The sequence below is a fragment of the Solanum dulcamara genome, chromosome 5, assembly GCF_947179165.1.
Source record: "Solanum dulcamara chromosome 5, daSolDulc1.2, whole genome shotgun sequence".
Taxonomy (NCBI): Eukaryota; Viridiplantae; Streptophyta; class Magnoliopsida; order Solanales; family Solanaceae; genus Solanum; species Solanum dulcamara.
The window spans coordinates 75,357,552-75,379,387 of record NC_077241.1 but is presented as its reverse complement, the minus strand read 5'-3'; the positions used below and the strand labels follow the sequence as shown (position 1 = coordinate 75,379,387).

Sequence of the window (21,836 nt, the reverse complement as noted above, 5' to 3'; positions counted from 1 at the left end):
AATATGTGCTTATATTAACATCATCATCTAGTCTTATTGGAAAAACATCAAACTCATCTTATTACCTTTTCATCAATTATTACACTTCAAAACATTATTATTTACATCTCATCAAAACATCTTGCTCAAAGCATCATTTACTCAAATTCATTTAAACTCAATTCTTTTGCTCTTTCAAAACTCAATAAAATACATATATAGTATTAATCACTCTTTTTGTCAATAAATATTAAAAGCCAACATCTTTACTCAAAACACGTGTAAAAATATTCATGAACATCAAATCAATTAGGGTTCATGGGAAAGTAGCCATGAATAATAATTCCAATAATATGAGAGATAAAAATAATAATAATCTCAATGCATAAATATATCTAACTCAATAGAAGAAGAATTAATTTATTTAGAATTCAAGATTTGGATAAAACTCAATTATAACTCAATTACGATGAATTTAAATATTGGGCGCATGGACAAACTCAATCCAATGCTATGAATAACCTTACATACCTGAAATTCGAAGCTTTACTCCGAATTGAAGAACTTAATGACCACTCTTAAACCGCTAGCCTTTTCTCCTCGCCGGAGCGTTTTGTGTACTATCCGTAGTATAAGAATCACCGTAATAGTATTTTTACAATACTAAAAACTAAAACTATATTTGAGAATGAGTAAAGAAGTGTATAGAGAGAAGAGTTGCTTGAGAAAACTTGATGAATAAAATAAGGGAATATGGTGGGTATTTATAGATGTGGAGGAGGGGACCTAACAATAAATAAAAATAATTACAAAGAATGATCTTGAAAATTCAATGGAGGATTGTGATCTCATGGACGATGTCAAATGGAGGACTATTGATATCATGGGTGGTGTCAAATAGATCTAGATCTTTCCATAGTTGGTGAGATGAATCTTCTTTTAACGGAATACTCTTTTTCGGAGCTGCGTTTGAACAAAATAACTTCCTAATTAGGATTTGGTGTCTTCATATGAATTGTAGATATAGAAGTATACTTTCATGTAGTTCAAGAATCAACCGATTTGGAGCATTCTACCGTGAGATATGATTTTTCTTCTACAAACACTTCATTTTATCACAACACCATGTCTTACAAAAATTAATTTATTTGACCTAAGTATCCTCCGAATCTTAAGATATGATCCCATGAAAGTTGTAGTTAATGCCGTTGGGGTTATTTAGAAATTTGAATCACCTAATTTGAACTATTCTATGAAAAGTTATTTCTAAAATACAGAAGCACTATTATTTTCATCGAGAATTGAAACACCACATACAACGTTTTAGGGGGTGTTACAATATCCCTTTTTCCTTTTTTTATTTCACTGTGGTAATTTCAATTGTTAAAGGGATTGTTAGATGTTTGACAAAGTCTTGCCTGAAGCTCAAAATAGGTATTGTATGAGACATATTGAGAATAAATTGTGCAAAAAGTGGAGGAGTAGTTAAATGAGAAAGCTTATGTGGTGGAGTGCATGTAGTTCATATGATGAAGAGTTCAAGGACGAATTGAATAATTAGGAAAATTATTAAAAGATGTTGCAAGGGATTTGGTGAAATACCCACCAAAGGCATAGTATAGAACTTATTTTGATACTTAGTGTATAGAATATGATGGTTAATAACAACTTCATTAAATCATTCATTGCATGTATCTTTGAGGCTAGAGGAAAGCCAATAATCAAGATGTTAGAAGACATAAGAATAAAAGTGATGAAATTGCTAGGGAAAAATGAAAATAAATTGAGGACTTGGATTACTGATTTTAGACCAGCTTGCATGAAGTTGTACATTGACTTCAGGGACATAACACATGGTTGTAAGGGGAAATTCAATAGAGTTTGGGGCTTTGAAGTGTCTTATGGAGAAGACAGACACACTGTCAATTTTGAGCAAAAAAAATGCACCTGTAGAATTTGAGATTTATCAGGTATTCTCTATCCTCATGCCATCAAAGCATTGACAACATAAAAAAGTAGATCCCATAACTGAAATCCAATTGTAGTATACTGAAGAGGTTTATATCCTAATCTATAAACACAAATGCAGTGTATAAAAGGTCAGATGTTCTGAAAGGTTGATCCTTCAAGTGCAATGTTACCTCCTGATGTTGTGAAACAAGTTGACAGACCTAAAGTGAAAAGGAATAGAAAATCAAATTAAGCAAGAAAAAGGAAAGCTGAGTGGTCCCAGTATATAAAGCGCACTCAAATTACATGTAGTAACTGTCCAAACCATAATGTAAGGGGTTGTTACAAGGTAAGCTACAAAATACTTACTGACAATATTCTTTTTTTAATTGTAAGTTCATTAACAACATACTTATTGATAACAATTTTCAAAACATCTACTGAAAATAATGCATATTCAAGGAGAGAAAAAAGATCAATGACTGACAACAGTTCATAGTCAGGAATAATGGAGAGTGAATATGAGACGAGGTTGGTACACAAGAGTTCACTTTTCAACCTCAAGTGTTTGAACCATATTGCCCTGATGTTAAAAATGAAAAAGATTCCCCCCTAAGATCAAAGGTGATTCGTGAACTAGAGTTAAGGGTTGATAAGTTGAAGACAAGAAGTGTTCCAATTGGTATAAAAAAATTTAATTTACTGAAGATCGTAGTGGTGCCTCAGTGCCAACTAATCTACCTTATTCTCCCGTCAAAACAACATGGAAGGGCAAATAAGTTGCCTTTTCTGGACATGTGGAGGCAAAAAAGAAAAAGGTTCAAAATGATGGGGGTTTAGTGGAGAGGAGTAGGGGCGGGCGTCGGTTCGATTTTGTTAAAATTCGATTCAGTTCTTCAGTGTTCGATTTTGAAAAAGTGTGCACCATATTTCAAACCAAACTAGATCAGTTAGGTTCGATTTGGTTTATTTCGATGTTTTTAAAATGATTTTTCGATATAAAAATTCTTGCATGAAAATAGAATAGAATATCAATAATTGCCAGTAGCTTTTACAAATTATTGTTCATATCACTAATCGCCAACAAGCTGTGACTTCTGATTTATGTTATTTCTGTTATTATTTATTACTTTCTATGTTTTGATTACTCTATTTTACCTGTGACGCTATCATTATTTATTTAATCGTTATTTGTTATTTGTATTTATTTGTTATCTATTCGTTATTTGTTTGTTGTTTTTCTCATAAAGCTTTTAATTTCGTATTCTTATCTAACATTTTTTATGCATTTATGCTTTTACTGAGCCGAGGGTCTTCAGGAAACAGCCGTCCTACCTTGGTAGGAATAAGGTCTGCGTACATTCTACCCTCCCCAGACCCCATGTTGTGGGATTTCACTGGGTTGTTGTTGTTGTTGTTGTTGTATCACTAATTGCCAACAACTTTTACAAATTATTGTCCATAGGTTATGTGTACATGAAAATAGAATTTCTGAAGATGTATGTAAACATTTGAATAACTTGAGATCATATCTATTAGATTTTGCCAAGTCTACTCTCACATCAAGCCATGATAACATAGTATTGAAAACAAGTCATGATAGCATAAACTGAATAGTGAATACGCTGCCTGAGTTTAATTTAGGCCTTTTAAATTTGTGCTCCAAAATTTGGGCCAAAATTTAAAATAGGTCATTAGGTTGGATAAAAATTAAAATATTTTGAGTCAAAAATATATAAATAATATAATTTAAAATATTATTTTAAATTTATTTAATAAAACTTCGGTTCTTCGGTGCACCATGATTTTGTGACACTTACACCGAACACCAAATCGAAGAATCGAAGTTTCGGAAAAAAAATTCGACACCAAACCAAAACACCGAAGAACCGAATTAGTTAAATTCGATTTGATTTTTCAATATTTATGCTCACCCCTAGAGAGGAGAACTTGCCCTCGATGATGATATTCAGTAATTTCTTTTCTATGTTGATTTTTGTCTTAATCCTCTGATGGTTAACCACAATTGGTTGACAAACAATATAGTTTGGTGGTAAATTTGTTGGGGCTAGTTCATTAAGCACATAAAAATTAAGTTAGGTGAAACGTTCATTTGTCTCCGTAGAATGATATTAATGACATTTTCTTTTGGTTATGTTTATCTTATTTGTTTTTCTTCAATTATGTTGATGTGTTGTTGTTGAATGAAATTTATGACACCATTGCAGTATGTATTATAATTAATCTTTTGTGTAAGTTAATTATAGTATTGTATGAAATTAATTAAACTCTCTCTTGTCCAGCAATGTAGACTAACTTTATGCTTCTTCATATGTAATGAATCAGGTGATATAGCCGATTCTTTGGACTTCAGCTTGGTAAGGCGACAAAGAGATACAAACGTTGTGCCTGTAACTATGGACATGTTCATGGCTGGTAACCAACACTGGTAACCAACAAATCTATTCAATTGAAGTTGAATTATCAAATATGTTCTGAACAACATCAGAATTATTCCTATATTGAAATTGATAAATCATATATAAATCAAAATATGAATTAAAATTTCAAAGTCATCAACCACATCATATATGCTTAACATTTTCTAAGTTAAACATTAGAAAATAGACATGACAAAAGATAGGTATTTCTATTTCATCACAAAAAAGTGATGAATCCTGCAAAATAACACCACAACATAGCTATTACAATCCACATTTTACAGATTTTTTTCTTAGATTTTTGTATATCCACCAAACACTTATCAACAACAATCTCCCCACTTTTGAATACACTAATTTTCATTTAGACGCTCACAATTTTCTTCAATTTCAGATGTCAAATACTTTTGAAGATCAACAATCCTTGTCTCCAAAGCTTTCTTTTCACGATGAAGATTATCGTTTTCCTTCTTTAAATTGTGGATGAGATTTGCAACTCTAGGATAGAGCGGATCATCAATCCATTTCGAAAAATCACATTAAAAATCCTGCACAAAATATGAACTTGAAATCAATAATGGTTGAAAATATTTAAATTAATGAAATTGTATGATGAATTTACAGGCTTAGAACACTTATAAAAGCGCCTTCTAGCATTCTTTGGAGGGAAAGCCGTAAAAATCCTCGTTGCACTACCACATTGATAGTTCATTGTTGACCTACTTGAAACACGCGAATCCTAACTCATTGTTTTAAAATTTTAACGGGGGAAGATGACTAGAACTTGAAATGAAATCGGTGTGGGCTTCTCAGAAATTCCATTGGCGAGCTTCTTTTAGCTTGTAATGAAGAAGATGCTCCACAGTTAGGACTTTAATTTTGAATTAAAAGGGATGATTTTCTTTGGATCGGATATAATTCGGGTCGGATATTTTCAGATATTAAAAAGGTGAACTTAATAAAAATGTCATGTGACAATTAATGGGCTATGTGGCAATTTCAGATGTTAATTTAAGAAAAATAAAAATGAGTTGGTTATTTCCAGCAAAATAACTAACATTTATAGAGATATACATATTCAAAAAGTTGGACGATGAGGACATAAATGAATCAAAAAAACTTTCAACGAAGGATATATCAAAATATTTTCGCTAAGTTAAGGACCGTATATAACCATTTTCCGGTATATTAAAGTCAAACACTTGTTTAAAAATATTTGAAGTCTATCTGAAGCGCCATTATTAAGAGGGTCCCAAGTGGTTGCCAAGATTGTCTGATATAGAGCTTGTTTGGATGGGCTTTAAATTGGTCAAAATCAATTTAAAATCTCTTTTTAGCTTTTGAACGTGTTTGCCTAATGCTAACTTTAAGCCATAAAGTTCTTAAAGTCAGTCAAAAATAGAAAGTTAGGATTTCTAACTTTTTTTTCTAAGTGCTTAAAGTCATTTTCTTTGACCATGAAAATTACTTTTATATCCCTTATATTTTAACTAAATTACCAAACTACCTTTTTTTATTCTTTTAACCCTAAAATTCACATCATTTTCCTCATTTAAGCACTTTTATCCAAACACTTAATTATTTATTTATAAAAATAACTTTCAGCACTTCAAAGTTCTAAAAACACTTTATACATAAAAGTTACTTTTTTAAACTCGCCCAAACCGGCTCATACAATAGGTATGATACAAATTTTGGTGAGCAAGTTGATTAGCTCACTTGATGGGTCACCACTGATTGTTTAATAAGGTACTCCTTCTCTTCATGTTTTCATATTGTACTGTTAACATTAATTACTAAAAATAAATTTTTACTTTTAATATATCAATTTTAATAGAAATTTATTATTTAAGCCAATTTTTACAACATAATTCCAAAATGCATAAATAAATAAGAAAAAGAAATCAAGAGAGAATGAAAAATAACTCACTCTAATGTCGATAGCTCCGTGAAATTTTGGTGAAAAAGAGAGAAAATAAAAAAGAAACGTTGTAGGCATCACTTCACAAAGAGACAAACATTGAGAGGGAAAGATAAGATGTTTGAGTTTTATTTCATTAGAGTAGATTTGAGATTATTTAAAAAAATTGGGGTAGAAAAGTAATAGTATTGGTCAAACTTGAATGATTATTAAGCCAAAAAATAAAAAATTGGAGGAATGCTATTTTTAGCTTTTAGCCTTTTTTAAAGTCATTTTAAATTTATTTTAAGTTATTTTTAAGTTTCTCAAATACTTTCAAAAACTGAAAATAGTTTTAAAACAGATTTAATAAGCTTTTAAGCTAATTCAAACAACCTCTTTTAGTTTCAATTTTTGTTATCCCCTTCACATAATTTAGTTCCTTATTTAGTAAAAAAAATTAAATTAAAGGGAAAACCCCCTCCACCCACCCCGACAATTATAACCTATCCAAGGAATGATTGACTTTTCAGTCTGCATCTTCTTCAATAGACTTTTCTTGTCTTTGACTCCAACAACATTGGAAATTGCACTTACGAATAAATCTGGACCACAGCCAACCATGGATGACTTTTCTTCGGGTTCTCTCATGTTGAGTTATTTTTCTATTTATTGAATTTTAAGATACTCACTTAGCTATTATTTGTGTGGCTATATATATTTGTAGATGACATCTAACATACAAAACTGTTGTAGTTTGAATGTCTAAATAAAATGTACATTGGTCTATTAGTGAATATGTTGAGCATTGCAACTTAAGTGAGGTCGAAGATCGTCATCTCTAGATCATTTGTAGCGAGTAGGCTAGTAAAGATTCACAAACGAAGAACATACATAATTAAGAAAAACGAAAAAATAGGAAATGCAAGAGTGAAGATAATTTTGATTTTTCATTCAACATAATGGCTATTATAACTAATTATAAGGACCCGTAAGGGTGGCTGAATTGGTGCAACAAATGGTATCTCACAAGGAAAGCCGAAGATCAATTCCACCAATTGTTGCACCAGGCTAGCCTACTAGCCTAGTGTGGTTTGATTTGCAAGCTTCCAACTGAAGGATGCGACGACTACGGGATTTCCTGAGGTTCCAAAAACATAATTATTTATAAGGATTTTCATAAACCAACGCTAAGTTTCCCAGCAACATTCAGAGGGACTCAACTGAAAATTAGGGAGTAACTAAACTACAAAACATACAAACTTTATAACAACTCTAGTCTTGTTAACATACAAATATTTTACAATATCGAAATCATTTGTTTTCTTATATGATCTATACAGTAGGGTAGGATAATAACGCTAACTCAGAATTCAAAAAGCACAAACAAAAGATATAGTGTTGCAGGATAGATTTCTTGCATCTTGTAAATCACTTTTTTCAAATATGATACTACAGCAACAGAACTTAGCCTGGCTTTTTTATCAGAGATTTTGTTTGGATGGTTGTTATCTATTGTATTGTATTGTGTTGTTAGTTTTTACCATGTTTGTTTTGATTGTTACTTAAACCTATTGTATCGTATCATTAAATCCATCGTTATGTAACGAAGAAAGGTATCATTTTATGTAACGTCTAATTTGGTTTGATCGCGTCATTATCATTTTCCCCTTCATTTTGTCTTTGCTTATTATCTAATAATCATATTTTATCTTTTACCCTATCGTTCTGGTAGGTTTATCCTTCAAATTGTTGATGTATGACATTATGTAATGAAGAGAAACGATACAACAATACAATACAACATACTACAATATAATGCAACACATTATGAAACAATATATACAATTCAAAAAATTCTTTCACATCTCATTCTTTCTGTTTTTTTTTTCAAACAAAAAGTTCAAATACTCTTAGCTGCTTTCTCCACGTCACCTGATATGACAAGCGGACCTGAAAGACCGAAAAGAACTGTTTAAAAGTCTCTTGCAAGACTTGGAGATTGATCGCTTTCGGTAACCCAGGGCTCCATTGCGTGTGCTCGAGCTTCTGGCGAGCTTCTAGCTCTAAATAATAGGAATTCAAGTATGGCAGGAATACTGTCGACCATTACGAGCGATAGCGAAGACAGAAGAAAGTTAAGCAAAATAGCTATTAAACGATGACTTTGGTTTACTAGAGACATCAACATATTGTTTTAGCCGTTTATTGGGAGACTGAATGAAAAAGGCTTTGTCAAGCAGGCATGATTGTCACGTCGATCGACAGTTGAGAAATACTATCTCCGGGGCCCTCACTTTAGGGCTATCTTTCACTCCGTACGAATTTACAATGGAAAAACTCATGTTCGTTGTAAGATTCAATTCTTTCGAATTCATTGGATCCTTTTCCGCGTTCGAGAATCCCCCCTTCTTCCACTCCGCCCCAGTGGGGACAACCCCCCCCCCCCCCCCAAAAAAAATGAGTTTTCCACGCGGCGATCTTTATTTGAAATATGAGCCGCTAAAATTTCTCCCTTTTGAATGTATTGTGTAGAGCTGGGTCCTCATTCCAGTGATTTTCATCTCCTTGTTGTGGGAAGAACGAGCCGAGCCGTGCAAGGACGCGGGGATATAGCAAGTAAGCAGCAAGGTTCTCCCCTTAGGACCGACTACAACAAGCTCGCGACTCCGCCGCGTTTCCCGGTCCTTTTCTTTTAGTGCTTCGACCCGAAGCGATAGCTTCTAGCTAGTTCAGTGGATAAGATGGCTGCGCTCCAGCTCACTCAAGAATGGAACGGCGCGGGCAACTTTGCTATTCAAAGGGATAGAAGTAAGAAAATGTTGGAAGATATGGCCTTGAGCCTGTTCTGGGAGCAACCATCCAAACAAGATGTCAGACATTTGCTTCTCAGTCCACTGTTAGATACAATTTAGGAAGTTGGAGAACGACATTGGGCCTTCTATTTTCCCCTCGGCCCCAATTAAAATTGGGCCATTGTAAGTTCTAAGTTACAGTTACTGGGCCGTAAAGCCCGTTAAAAGTTTCTAGACTACAACATCGGAGAATTTTCGCATATAGTCATTCAAAAATACCTTAATTATACTTCATAGATATAGTTTGCTAATTATAATTCGTAGCTATAGTAATAACAGTGTTTATATAATTCGCGCAACTTTTGTATAAGTTTGTGGAATTCGCTATATAATTTGCAATTTTTGTATACTGTTTGTATATTTCACCATACAATTCATGTGCAACGTTTGTATAATTCGTTATACAGTTTATATTGTTTGTATATTTCGCTATATAATTCAATTCGCGCACAACGTTTGTATAAATCGCACGAAGTATACAAAATTCAAACTGTATTTGCGTACAATATTTGTATAATCGCACACAACATTTCTATAATCACGTGAATTATACAAAATTCAAACTGTAATTACAGTTAGATGTTTGTCGCGAGCCATAATTAATTCAAACTATAGTTATATTAGCCAATTAACTAGTATATATTTACTAATTTTCCCAACATCCAAACCCGGAAAAACAACAAGGGTCCCACATTTCCTTCTTTGCAAGACTGCAAGCAGCAAGAACCTTGGAGAAGGAGCAAAATTTTCAAACTTATATAATTCTCTAAAATTTTCTAAATCCTCAAAGAATTAACAAAATCCAAAATGCTTTAAAACCCTAGATTTCAGTCAAATCGAACCCAAAAAAGGTTAATTGAAGAAGAAAAACAGTTTTGATCTTCAATGGGGTTTTTCAGAAGCACATTTACGTTTGTTGTTGGTGCAGGTTTGGGTGTCTACTTGGCCCAAAACTACAACGTCCCCAATATTCAGAAGCTCGTCAATACTGGACTTGTTATCGCCAAGCATTTTGAAGAGAATTATCGCAAACCCAAGAAGAGGGATGATGAAAATTAGGACTATTCGTTACGGCGTCGTTTGTTGAATCACCAGGTGCTTAGTTTTTGAATTTGAACTATTGTGTAACCTTGGGGGTGGGTGGGGAAGCGGTTGGCAAATTAGATTTTTTTTTTGGGTGGGTCAGTTTTGGGAATTTGAGGAAGTTTATTGAATTTTTCAATGTTTTTATCATATACGATTTATCAATGAAAAGAGATTTTTCTTCAGTTGTTTTGATTAGATTGATGTTCCTTACATTGCTATCTCGTTGGGTGGTGGAAACAAAGGAAACATTATGTCTTTTACTTCTATATTTAAATAATATGGGCTGAATTTTGTATTGAATACGGATCCATATAGTTCTCTCTGATTGATTTGGGATTGAGGTGTAGTTGATTGAGAGGATAAATTTTAGATGGAAATTGTCCAGTGAATAATAAAGCCAATGGTGAGGAGATTTGTGAAATATGAGAATTTGGTGAATTCAATGAGCCTATGTCTCATTTGTTGGCAGTTATCTCAGAATATACTGAGATGAGCGCGATTTGTGAAAGGGATAAATAATTGTAGGGCTAAGACCAGCTTATGGAATTGCTAGATAAGATTACATGCAGTAATGTTCTCTTATGGATGTTTTTTTTTTCCTTTCAAAATGGGTGGGATTTGCTCTTTAACAATCACAGTTTATGCATCTTATTTCACCACCAGCTAGCCAAAGTTTATTAAATATACAGAAAGGAAAGGCAAACAAATGCATGTAGAAATCAGACCTCTATTCCACTAAAAGGGAGGTCTAGTTCTAAAGCCCATTCTTTTAACAAGTTGAGTATGGCGTTTTTGTGATTGACATATTTCAATAGTTGTGCAAGTCTCTGACTGAATCGTTTTCTTGTCGATATGATGACTTCCAAGACTATACAACCAAAAACAGAATCAAAGTATTTGCAACTTGTGGTAGCACTGATCCAAGGAACTTCATCTGGTTATGAGTATTTCAAGTTGTATTTTGCTTGGCATATGGTAACCAGATTTTTCCCTAAGCTTATATCCTGTTGATATACTGCAATTATTGCCGACAACAGAAAAGATCTCATTCTGCATTGGTACCTATAATGTCTATATCAACATAAAAGTGCAAAGGGATAGAATGAATCTAATGATTTATAGCAGTAAGTGATAATTAAGTCATACGGAAGTATTCATAATCTTTCACCTCTCTCATTCAGATGTCTGTTATGAACATCAGTTTTCAGGATTTACTTATCCAACTTTTTCTTCAGTGGAGATTAAGCAGAAAATATATGCAGCAAAATCCGTAACAAGTATTTCAGATATGCAATCCGTTCTGACCAAGAAAGAATAAGCTTTTGTTGAAACAACTTATGTGATGAAACAGTGAAGGAAACAGATTAATAATTTCCCTGGAAATATTTGTTCTTCTGCAGTATGCTTGGTGGTTAGGAATTAGGATCAGCAATGATCCTAGCTGACAGTGTTTTATGCTACTTTTGTTATTGAAGCATTTGTGAACATTAAGATTGATTAAGAGCCCGTTTGGATTGGCTTTAAGTTGGTCAAAACCAACTTAAAGCCCCTTTTCAGCTTTTGGACGTGTTTGCCTAATGCTAACTTTAAGCCAGAAAGTTCTTAAAGTCAGTCAAAAATGAAAAGTTAGGATTCCTAACTTTTTTTTTATAAGTGCTTAAAGTCATTTTCTTTGACCATGAAAATTACTTTTATATCCCTTATATTTTAACTAAATTCCCAAACTACCAATTTTATTCTTTTAATCCTAAAATTCACATAATTTTCCTCATTTAAGCACTTTTATCCAAACACTCAACTGCTTATTTATAAAAATAACTTTCAACACTTTAAAATTCTAAAAGCACTTTATACATAAAAGTTACTTTTTTTAAGCCCATCCAAACGGGCTCTAAAAATGCTTCATTAGTATCCATGTCATCAAGCATTAAACTTGCCGTTAATGTCCCTTCGTCGGACGGTGCTTGTGTGGAGGGTGCGCCACCTGAAATCGGGCTTGAAGCGGGAAAACAACTCTCACTCTGTTGGAGCGGTTGACCTTCTTTTTTCTGAAGCTGAATTCAGGGACCCTTTAATTGGCGATGCGTTCCGTCGTTAGCAAGCGGAGAGACCTGGGATCTCATTGAACGAGAAGTTCGAAGATGGAGACCTGGTTCGGCATGAAATCATAAAGGTTTGAGGGCGAAGCGCTACTAACTCTTCTTGACGATCAAGTAAAGGAGGTCCACATCATCCTGCGCTCGAGAAATGTCGGTCGAGTAGCTTATTCAAACGTTGTGAACTCATTCCTGCCTTTGCAATACTAGCGCATCTTGTGCCACAGAATTAGTTGTGCTCAATTTTACAATGGTTGGGGGGTGCCGGATTCAGAGTTCGTTCGCGCTTGCATTCTACCCAGTCAAAACGATGGAAAAGATTGAAGGCGGCAGGTTGAAGGGGAGGGGAAGTTAGTTTAAACATAGTTCCACCATAACCCTAAGAAAATAAGATTGGGTTTGGAAAAAAAGATAGCAAAAGCTACCCAACCTACTAGATCCTTTACATTAAAATAAGGGTAAGAAGCAATTTTATCCATCTCTAAATTAGTGATGAGTTAAACTACTCGTGTTGGCATGGAAGTCAGCCCGGTAAACTGATTCCATTTTGCTACTAGGGTTCCAAACTTCCCCTGAGCTCTAGAATCTATAAATACCTCCCTTATCGCCTTTTATCCATCCCATACTGCTTTTGAACCGCCTACTTCTATTCGCCAAGCCCACCCCGCAGCAAGAACTTCGTTTTCAGTCGAGTGACTTCGTACCTATCCTTACCGAGAAAAAGGAGTTCCAGAGGCATCAAGCCATCCTTACTTCATCTTCACTTCATCCCAAGTTGCCTCCCCTCTCCTCTGAGGCCAATCACATCCACTTTTGGAGCCTCTCGCCTTTGATTATGGCAGCAGAGTACGGCACGAAGCCGCTGATGCTGAGTTGGCTCCTATGCCACTAGCTATGCCCTGCTTGGTCCCCCTCCCCCATTCCTCGGCTTGAGCCGAGTGGCTTTTCGCTCCTCAATCTTATTCTGTTTTCGATCCTGCTTCAGATTCTCTTTCAGTTGTGGAAACAAGCCCCTATTCCTATCGGTTGAGTAGCCCAAGAATAACTTGTCTTTCTTATGTGGTACCATACCTCATTGAATGATTGTTTTCCCTTGTCTCTGCGAAAGAACTCCCTTGTTTCATCGCCTAAATAGGAATGACATGAAAAGTCTTTTTCAAAACCTAGCATTAAGGGCGTTACGACGATATACGAGAGGAATAGAGGAATGACACCAATCCATTTCGAACTTGGTGGTTAAACTCTACTGCGGTGACGATACTGTAGGGGAGGTCTTGCAGAAAAATAGCTCGACTGTGACTACTAGAGTAGAGTTAAGTCAAACAATATGTTATAGCAGCCTTTCCGAGCGAGCCTCTGGGATGAAAGGGTACCACTTATTTGGAAACTTGAAACTTGCCGGTTTTCAAGCGAAACTCGATGCTACTTTAACACAAGGGCCGGTGTCCATCATTGAAAGTGGCAATGACTCTAGTTGTTGAGTACCCTGAGGAAGGTAGATGAACAGAGCATAACGACTTCTCACTATGTTGTGCCTAGTAGTACCCGAATCATTGACATTGAAAGAAGTCCCTTAAGCATTTAAAAAAGAACAAAGACAAGGGTGCGATGAGGATGCCCTTTTTAATCAGCCAATCAAACTTAGGTTACTTTCGTCCGGGGATGGATAGGAAGCTTCTCTTCCTGATCCCCCCTGGAATCACGAAGGGAGTGAGAAGATATTCCAATGGGCACCCTTTCGAGAAAAAGGAAAGGACTTCTGAGAAAGAGTAGAAGACTGGGACCTATTATGGGACATACAATGCATTACAGACGTATGATCATTACGCTTCAACTCTCAAATAGTAAGAGCTAAGAATGATGCCCTTATTCCCTCCTATTCACTCTTTGGCCTTTTCTCATCCTTATCGCAGGGTACTAGAGCGAGCTGGCGCCTTTGGAGAAGCGTTTAACGATAACCAAAGCCTCACTCTGATTATGTCGTGAGGCTGACTGAATCCAATCCATACACCCAGAAATGAAACGTTGCTTTCGTGATGGCTTCTGATGAACCAATGATAAAGATGCTTCCCTAGCAACTGCTGTTCAATCCGTCCCTGAGAGTGAGAGGAGTCATACTAATTCACATTACCTTTTACGGCTTGGCTGCTAAGGTTATACACCAAGTACACACGTGATTCTGCTCTGACAGAAGTGCACACACAATTCAGCTCTGGAAAAACTCCCTGAGGTCCGCTCCTTCATTTCATTTCATCCTTACTACATATTTGGAATTTCGGATGCAGATTAAGGGGGAAAGACTTTGATTGGTAAAGGGTCCTCCGCTGCCTACGGCCTGTTCGTTGCCACCTGCCTGATGATTAAAGATATTTCTATTGTGCTTTAGAGATGAAGGCTCTTCCTTCTTATTGATGCACAGCGAAAGCTCCATCCTTTAATAGCGGAAAATTTTGGGTAGGGTAGGCTTGGAGTCAAAAGTCTTATTCTTCTCAACCAAATAAACACTTTTTCAAAGTTCAATTCGGGCTCTTATGAACTCTCACCATCCCTCGGTTCTTTTTGTTGATAGGTTAGGTTGATGGAAGGTGTGAGCCTCTTCAGTTGCAGTGAAAGTTCCCGACTCTCTAGTGCTATCCCCCCCTTTTCAGCTTGACATTACAAAGGTAGACTTCATCCTGGAAATTGGAACAGTCTCCAATTTCAAAGAAAAAGCTGAGGCGAGAGCTATACCTCTTGTCTTCTGTCCGGTTCTTGGGTCCGGTCGAGCCTCTTTGAAATTACATCCTTGCCTCTCGTCTAACTCGAGTTGCCCCGCCTCGCTAAGCTTTTCTTCTCTCTCTAGGTTCCATTTCTTTGCTTTGAGTTCCTTCATCCCTTCCTTTTAGTCTATAAGGTTAGATTAGACTGGCATGCTAAGTCAATTTAGTGCTTCCTTATTCGCGAGAATTTCCTCCCTCCGGTGCTATCTCCTCACTAAGCACTAGGGCCGATAGTAATACACTGTGTGGGACGGAGTAAGGGCCCTTCTCACCTCCTACGAGTCGTCCGGTAAGCAGGCGAGCTTCAAGCTTGGAAGATCAAGAAAAGCGAGAACGGGAACTCCTATAGCTGCTGGAGAATAGCAAAAGAAAGATCTCAAGGCTCTGGGGCAACTAGTCTTTAGGTTAGGGAATGGCAAAAAAGCTCTATGTCAAGTGGCTTTCCGCTCCTGAACTCTGCGGCGAGTTCAGCCACCACCTCCGGGTCTGGGCTCTGCTCGAGCGTAGTCAGCTTGATTGATTGATTGTCTGGTAAAAAAGCCAACATTTGTGTGCAGTAAATAGTTGATTTTATGAAGGGGTGAGTGTAACTTAAGCTTAATTTACTTTTTCAAAGTACTAATTGGTGTCAGGTAGTTTGGAAAACTTATTGATCCCTTGGTTGAAAAAATTGCACAAGTAGTACTTAAATGATTATCAGCTCTGATTTAGGCATTGCCATCCCTTTATTAGCTGTCCATATGTGAACTAGTTTTACAATGAGAGAGATTAGGTGGGTGATGCAAACCTTGCTTAAAGTTTCCATTCGTATTGTTTTTGGCCAGACACTCTTGAGAATTATTTCTGCACTCAGTTTCCCGTCTGGATTGGAGCAGTTTTAAAGGAGTTTTGAGGACTCTTCCTTTCCACATTTATTAATTTAGATATCAGAAGGTGTGTTTCTTGACTTGGTTGGCAGGTGGGAGTGGTTTTGACTGCTGAAACTTGATGAAGAGGAGTATAACATATACCAGTTGATGTTTTATGTGTAAGAGCTCGGGTGTGGACCACCTCCTTTTACATTGTCATGTAGTATCTCGCTTGTTCTTTTGATTGAACACCTTTAGATGGTTCAGACTTCAAAGGGGTGATGCACGCACCGTGAATGAAGCCTGTCAACTGAACATTTAGAAGAATGAGGAGAAACCAGAAGGTGTGGGATATCGCTCCACTAGCACTCATTTGGATTATATGGATAATGGAAAAAGGGAAACCGGCTAGCTTTTGAAGGAGCAGAAAATGATTTTGTACATTTGAGGAATAAACTCTAGTTAGATTATTTCTTTTTGGTGCACCCATTAGATTCCAATTCGTGTGGAAGATTGGGTGTCTATTATCGTTACGTAGGTTTTGTACTTCTTGGGATACCACTTATATACCAGAGTTCTCATCCCATTATAAATGAAATTAGTTTACTTTATCAAAAATAAAAACATTGCTAAAGGATTTCTGTCCTTATTTACTAAAAACCTTCTCTATGTTGATGCAAATGAGTCCCTATGTGGCACAAGCAAGATAGATCGTGGAGCAGTCTCTTTGGATTTGATTTCTTGTCTCTCTTCTTATTTGCTAATAGTGATATTAATATTGTTTTACTAGTCATACTAATGTCGACTTCTTTGGGTTCTTGCTTGGTTTGGTGGATTCTTCCTTGGGGTGGTCTCAAGGATATGGTTGGGTATTCATGATTTGACTCAAGGGTGCAAGTGGTTGTTTTGCTATTGTCTCTGTGTTTGGAAAGATGCAGAGCGTGCTCCTCCGTCCTCTGTATTATAATAGGTATTGAATATATTCTTTTCGTGGCTCGAAGCTTTCCTTAAACTGCTGTTCTTATGTAAGTTCTCAATTATGTGCAATCTCTTCTTTAAAAGTGTGCTTCTGTGTTATTCTGGATGCTTATGTTCTTCTATGATCTAACTGATGGGACCTCTTGGTTCTGGAAACTTGATAAATATTTAATTATGCATTGTTGACAGCCGCTGAGTACTCCTCTATATTTGGTAATATCTCTATTTTTCTTCTCTGCTTCTGTTTTCTTTTGTTTACCCCACACGCCTTCTTGATTCTGTTTGTTGGGTGGAGGGGTAGACCATACGGTGACCATAATAGAAAAAATAGATTAGGAGAGGTCGGTGTCCAGTTATGTGCTGCTGAGTCTGTTGTTTTTTGGTCTTTTGGTGGTCGCACTGTGATGTGGATCTTCAGCTTTGAGAAGGGATGTTTTTTGCATCTTTAGTGATTTCCGTGGTATGGTGTGGGATTTCCCAACTTCGCACTTGACTGGGCAATTGTTTGGTAGTTATTTCAGATAGGAGGATATTATTTTATCTTCAACTAAATTATTGTTTAGCACAACACTTTATCTTCATCATCAAACTCTTTGCCTCACTGCGAATAGTCATAAACTCACAATTGATTTAAATTCTTACAGCTTACTGGAAGTCAATAGTCTTTTGTGTTCATTAGGATACAGAAGATCGCTTGAAGATTTGGAATTTTTTTTATTCATTAGGATAATTTTCAAGGTAAGGCTGCGTAAAATAGACCCTTGTGGTCAGGCCCTTCCCCGGACCCCGCTCATAGCGGGAGCTTTAGTGCACCGGGCTGCCCTTTTTAGGATAATTTTCAAGTTTTTTGTGATATTTTTGAGCAAGTATGATGTGCCAATTACATAGATAATTGCATGCCTTCTTGTAAAGTCGTGTATTAGGCTAAACTCTCTAGATAGATGCTCACATTTGTGTACCATGTCTACGGGAGTATTGCTTGCATAAATAATTATTACCTTACAGGCTCACACAAATACAGAATTTGGCAATGAAATAACTGAACTATTGTAGGTCATCCTTGCAGATTTTCACACTCTGGATTGAGTTGGAACATTTCTCTGTTATTTTCATAGGGAAAATTGTGAATTATTATTTAAACAACAAGCTAGAGTCTTGATATGAAACAAATAAATTTCGATTGTTTCTTATAAATATTAAAATAGAAACAAATATGATACTATAGCATTAGAACTTAAGGTAGTGTCGTTTTCCTTTTCCTACTTTCAGGTATTTGCTTCTTAGTCCACAGTTAGATACAAGTCAGATGAACTTTGGGAAGTTGGAGTACAATTTGAGGGTGAATTACTACAGGAGAGGTAGTCTACCTCTTTGCTATGTGTACGCCAATGATCAATTTTTTCCAATTGATCTGGGGCTGAACTTGGAAGTGGCTGTGAACGAAGAATATGCAGAACACTCTCTGCTTTCCCCATAAGTAAGATGGCAGAGCGGACACCTGCTGCTCTCTCTTCAATGGTGCCATGGTGGCATTGCATGGATATAACTCTATGAAGATTGGTAAGACAAGCACCTGTTATATCCGCAATCATGGTTGACAATCTGTCAAACATAGTTTTGCTGTTCTCAAATGCTTTGCTATCAGAAGTTTGCAGTAGAGTTTGACATACTCTGTACATACAGTTTGCTGCCAACATATTGGTAGGCCATTTTGAAGGTGAATCCTTTAAACAAGCATTCAGATCTTTCTTTCTGATTTCGACAAATCTCTGCTTTGCTTTCTCAGAGAGTCCTTCAAGCACGCCTTTTGGATTTTGTCCTTCAGTGGCAGTTTTGCGGAGATCGACGTCCAGCCACTTGTAACATAAGTCAACTTCTACCCACACTAACTCTGCCGCCTTCCTGATGTATACTAGGTCTTTTCTGCTATCCAGATTCTCTTCAACAAGTTTGATATACATGAGACCTTCATACACACTCCTTATTAATTCCTTGATTAAGTGGAAATCAATGTCTGGAAGTGCAATTGCAATGCTTGTCAGTGTCACTATAGGAAGAGCCCAGCAATTAGGAGGTTCTTCCGATTCTAAAGAAGGAATTTTAGCATGGTCGAATTCATGCACTCCCCTGAATCCAGGTGATGTCTTCACTTTCTCCAAAAATTGTATTAGATGTTTAGGCTGCTCCTTTTTCCCCATCCCTATCCATTTGTCTACCACATCACAGTTGCTTTGCATCATCAAATCAATTAATACTTCCTCTCCTTCCAGGTGTAAAACATAGTGGCTAAGATCTGGCTTTAGACTAGCTTGTGACTCGATAGTATGACTCGGCACCACATTTTTGCATTTCAGCATTCTGGTTGCTTTCTGACAGCTTATCAGTAACCAACTCACAGAGAAAGTGGAAATGAGCCGAACCATCTTACTGAGTGACACCATCAGAATCTGCATCCAAATGCAGATATCGAGAAGTTTGTTTTTTGTTTTATGAGCGAATTTTCTTCCATGCCGGCCACAAATTGTGAAATCCAACGGGCATTCTTTCCACTTAAGCAGTATACGGATCCAGTAGTTCTCCACTTTGAACAACGTGAGTTTGCAGGCATTATTTGTTTTCTTGGGGCAGTGGAAATTTATGGCTAGGAACCATCTAAAAGCTGGTGCAATAGTTCCTACTCCTATTGCCACTGTATGAGTTACAAGAATCAAGGTTGTGGACCACTTGTATTCAGAGTCTCCACTACAAAAGCTGAAGCTCGAATGGAGAAAGTAAGACTTAAGCATGGCTTCAGCATAAATTACTGTGCTCAGAAGGCAGAAACCTCCAGAAGCAGTGCATGTCGTTAAACGCCCCACCACAAAGTGGGGGTTAGAGGTATAGGCCATGGTCCATAATCTCATCAGCTCGTCCTTTAGTTTCTGTGTTTTGCATGTATAGTTGATGTTGCATTCTTTGTTTGCTAACTTGTACTTCTTGTTATATTTCAGGTCCAAATAACACTTTGTAGTTGGTAGTGTCAAGGCTGAGGAGATCAGTAACAGAAGCAAAATAAGCATAAGAAACATGAGGGCTATATGCTCTTTGAAGTAAACATAGATTACACCAGTAGCCAATTGTATGCCAATGTTCACGATGGCGGTGATGACGAAAATCCCCAAAGCCATTATGTTCATCAACAGCTCTTTGTTCTCCATGAGACCCAAAGAAGGCAAAAAATTAGCAATTACCGTACAGATTAGAGCAGCACTGCTAAGTTTCGTCAGCTGATCTTGTCGGCGAGGCATGGAGGTATTTAGATCGACAGACAACTTGGTAGCTACAGCTAGGAGAGTTAAGGTTGTAGCGTTGAGAGAGAAGTAGTAGCAAGGAAACCAGAGTTTTCTCCGGCGCAGGCCACGAAGGACATCGATCGCCATGGCCAGTGCACAAGCTGCAGATGCTGCTGCAACATAGATACCGATCCATGGCATCGGATCGCTGAATTTCGAGTCATCTAGGTTGCCATCTATGGTACAACCAATCTTTCCCATCTCGTTTAAAAGCTGATATCTTTGTCTATGGTGGAGTATTTGAGAATTTCTTGCGGAGTGTTTCTACTCTGGGTATCTTGCTGCAACCATATGTATTTATTTCTTTGACTCTCTTTCAGGCTATTTCCAGTGTTTTCCAAGATTTACTCTTCCTGGTAGAATCTTCACTGAAATTTGTCCACTAACTTGATTTAGTCTTGGATGATTTCACTTGTTGAATGATGATAGAAAAGTCAGCAAGATGGATGATGGACATTGACATGATTATTTATTTGACAGCTGGTGAGTTATAATCGTCTTTCGTTGCTGGAGGGACTCCTCTGATGTGTTGTTTATATTAAGTCAAGCACATGTTTAGAAATTTTTGAAGTCTATCTGAAGCGCCTATATCAAGGTTCCCCAAGTGGTTGCCAAGATTGTCTGATAGTCAAAGGTGGGACACTAGGTATAATACAAACTTGGTGAGCACGTTGATTAGCTCACTTGATGGGTCCAACACACCACTGATTGTTTAATAAGGTACTCTTCTGTTCACTTTTTCTATGTTCTACTGTTAAGATTAATTACTAAAAATAGATTTTTATTTTTATTTGTTGCTGATCAATAAATAGAGTGCCTTTGCCCATAGAGAATACTAGGACGAAAGCCGTGTGTGTGTGTGTTTTATGGAGCAAGTCTCCCATTGCTCTCGGGTAACATGATAAAATAATCATATCAATCATTATTTTTTTAATGAAGATGCTTGCTAGGTAAAAGTGAACGGAGGGAGTATTATAAAGGAAAACTTATTGCCCGCGGCCCCCCAAATGCAGCAGAGCTGACAACCCTAGAATGATTCTTTGCACGGATAAGGTCTGCTTTCTTGAATTTCACTTTTTTTATAATTTTTTTCAAAATAATTTATACTTTCCAAATTAGTTTACCCCCTTATTACAGTTAACACTGTGAGTTGAATTTCAATGTTCCCTTCTCTGATTATATCCAGCGTAATACATGGGACTACTAACATTTCTTTTAAAAAAAAAAAAGAATATGAAAAGAACTAAGGTTTACGACTTATTTATTAGCTTGTGGTACCACTGGTCTTTTCCACGATAAGTGTAGTTTCAATTTTTGTTATCCCCTTCACAAAATTTAGTTTCTTATTAAGTAAAAAAAAAGTATTAAAAATTAAAAAGGGGAGACCCCTCCACCCACCCCGACAATGAAATGGTTTGACTTTTCAGTCTGCATCTTCTTTAATAGTCTTTTCTTGTCTTTGACTCGAACAACATTGGAAATTGCAGTTACAAATAAATCTAGATCAAGCAGCCAACGATTGATGACTTTTCTTAGGGTTCTGTCATGTTGAATTAGTTTTTCTATTTATTGAATTTTAAGATACTTACTCAGCTATTATTTGTGTGGCTAT

At 36.5% G+C, this 21,836-nt stretch overlaps 2 protein-coding genes and 1 pseudogene across 2 annotated transcripts; 2 read left to right on the top strand and 1 right to left on the bottom strand.

The window, feature by feature from the left end:
• Window positions 1–1,594: 1,594 nt before the first annotated feature.
• Window positions 1,595–2,724, top strand: LOC129889870 (uncharacterized; annotated as a pseudogene).
• A 7,117-nt stretch (window positions 2,725–9,841) lies between these two features.
• On the top strand, window positions 9,842–18,248 carry LOC129889867 (uncharacterized). The gene is made up of 3 exons (XM_055965332.1): window positions 9,842–10,220; window positions 16,773–16,884; window positions 18,162–18,248. Exon 1 carries the CDS (start codon window positions 10,011–10,013, stop codon window positions 10,182–10,184), a length of 174 nt encoding a protein of 57 aa, XP_055821307.1. The 5' UTR covers window positions 9,842–10,010; the 3' UTR covers window positions 10,185–10,220; window positions 16,773–16,884; window positions 18,162–18,248.
• LOC129889865 (uncharacterized) lies at window positions 18,054–20,637 on the bottom strand. The gene has a single exon (XM_055965330.1). The coding sequence runs from the start codon at window positions 20,423–20,425 to the stop codon at window positions 18,173–18,175; it is 2,253 nt and encodes a 750-aa protein (XP_055821305.1). The 5' UTR covers window positions 20,426–20,637; the 3' UTR covers window positions 18,054–18,172.
• Window positions 20,638–21,836: the final 1,199 nt, after the last annotated feature.

Coding starts and splice junctions, on each gene's coding strand:
- LOC129889867 (XM_055965332.1), top strand. CDS start 10,011: ATGGGGTTTTTCAGAAGCACATTTACGTTTGTTGTTGGTGCAGGTTTG.
- LOC129889865 (XM_055965330.1), bottom strand. CDS start 20,425: ATGGGAAAGATTGGTTGTACCATAGATGGCAACCTAGATGACTCGAAA.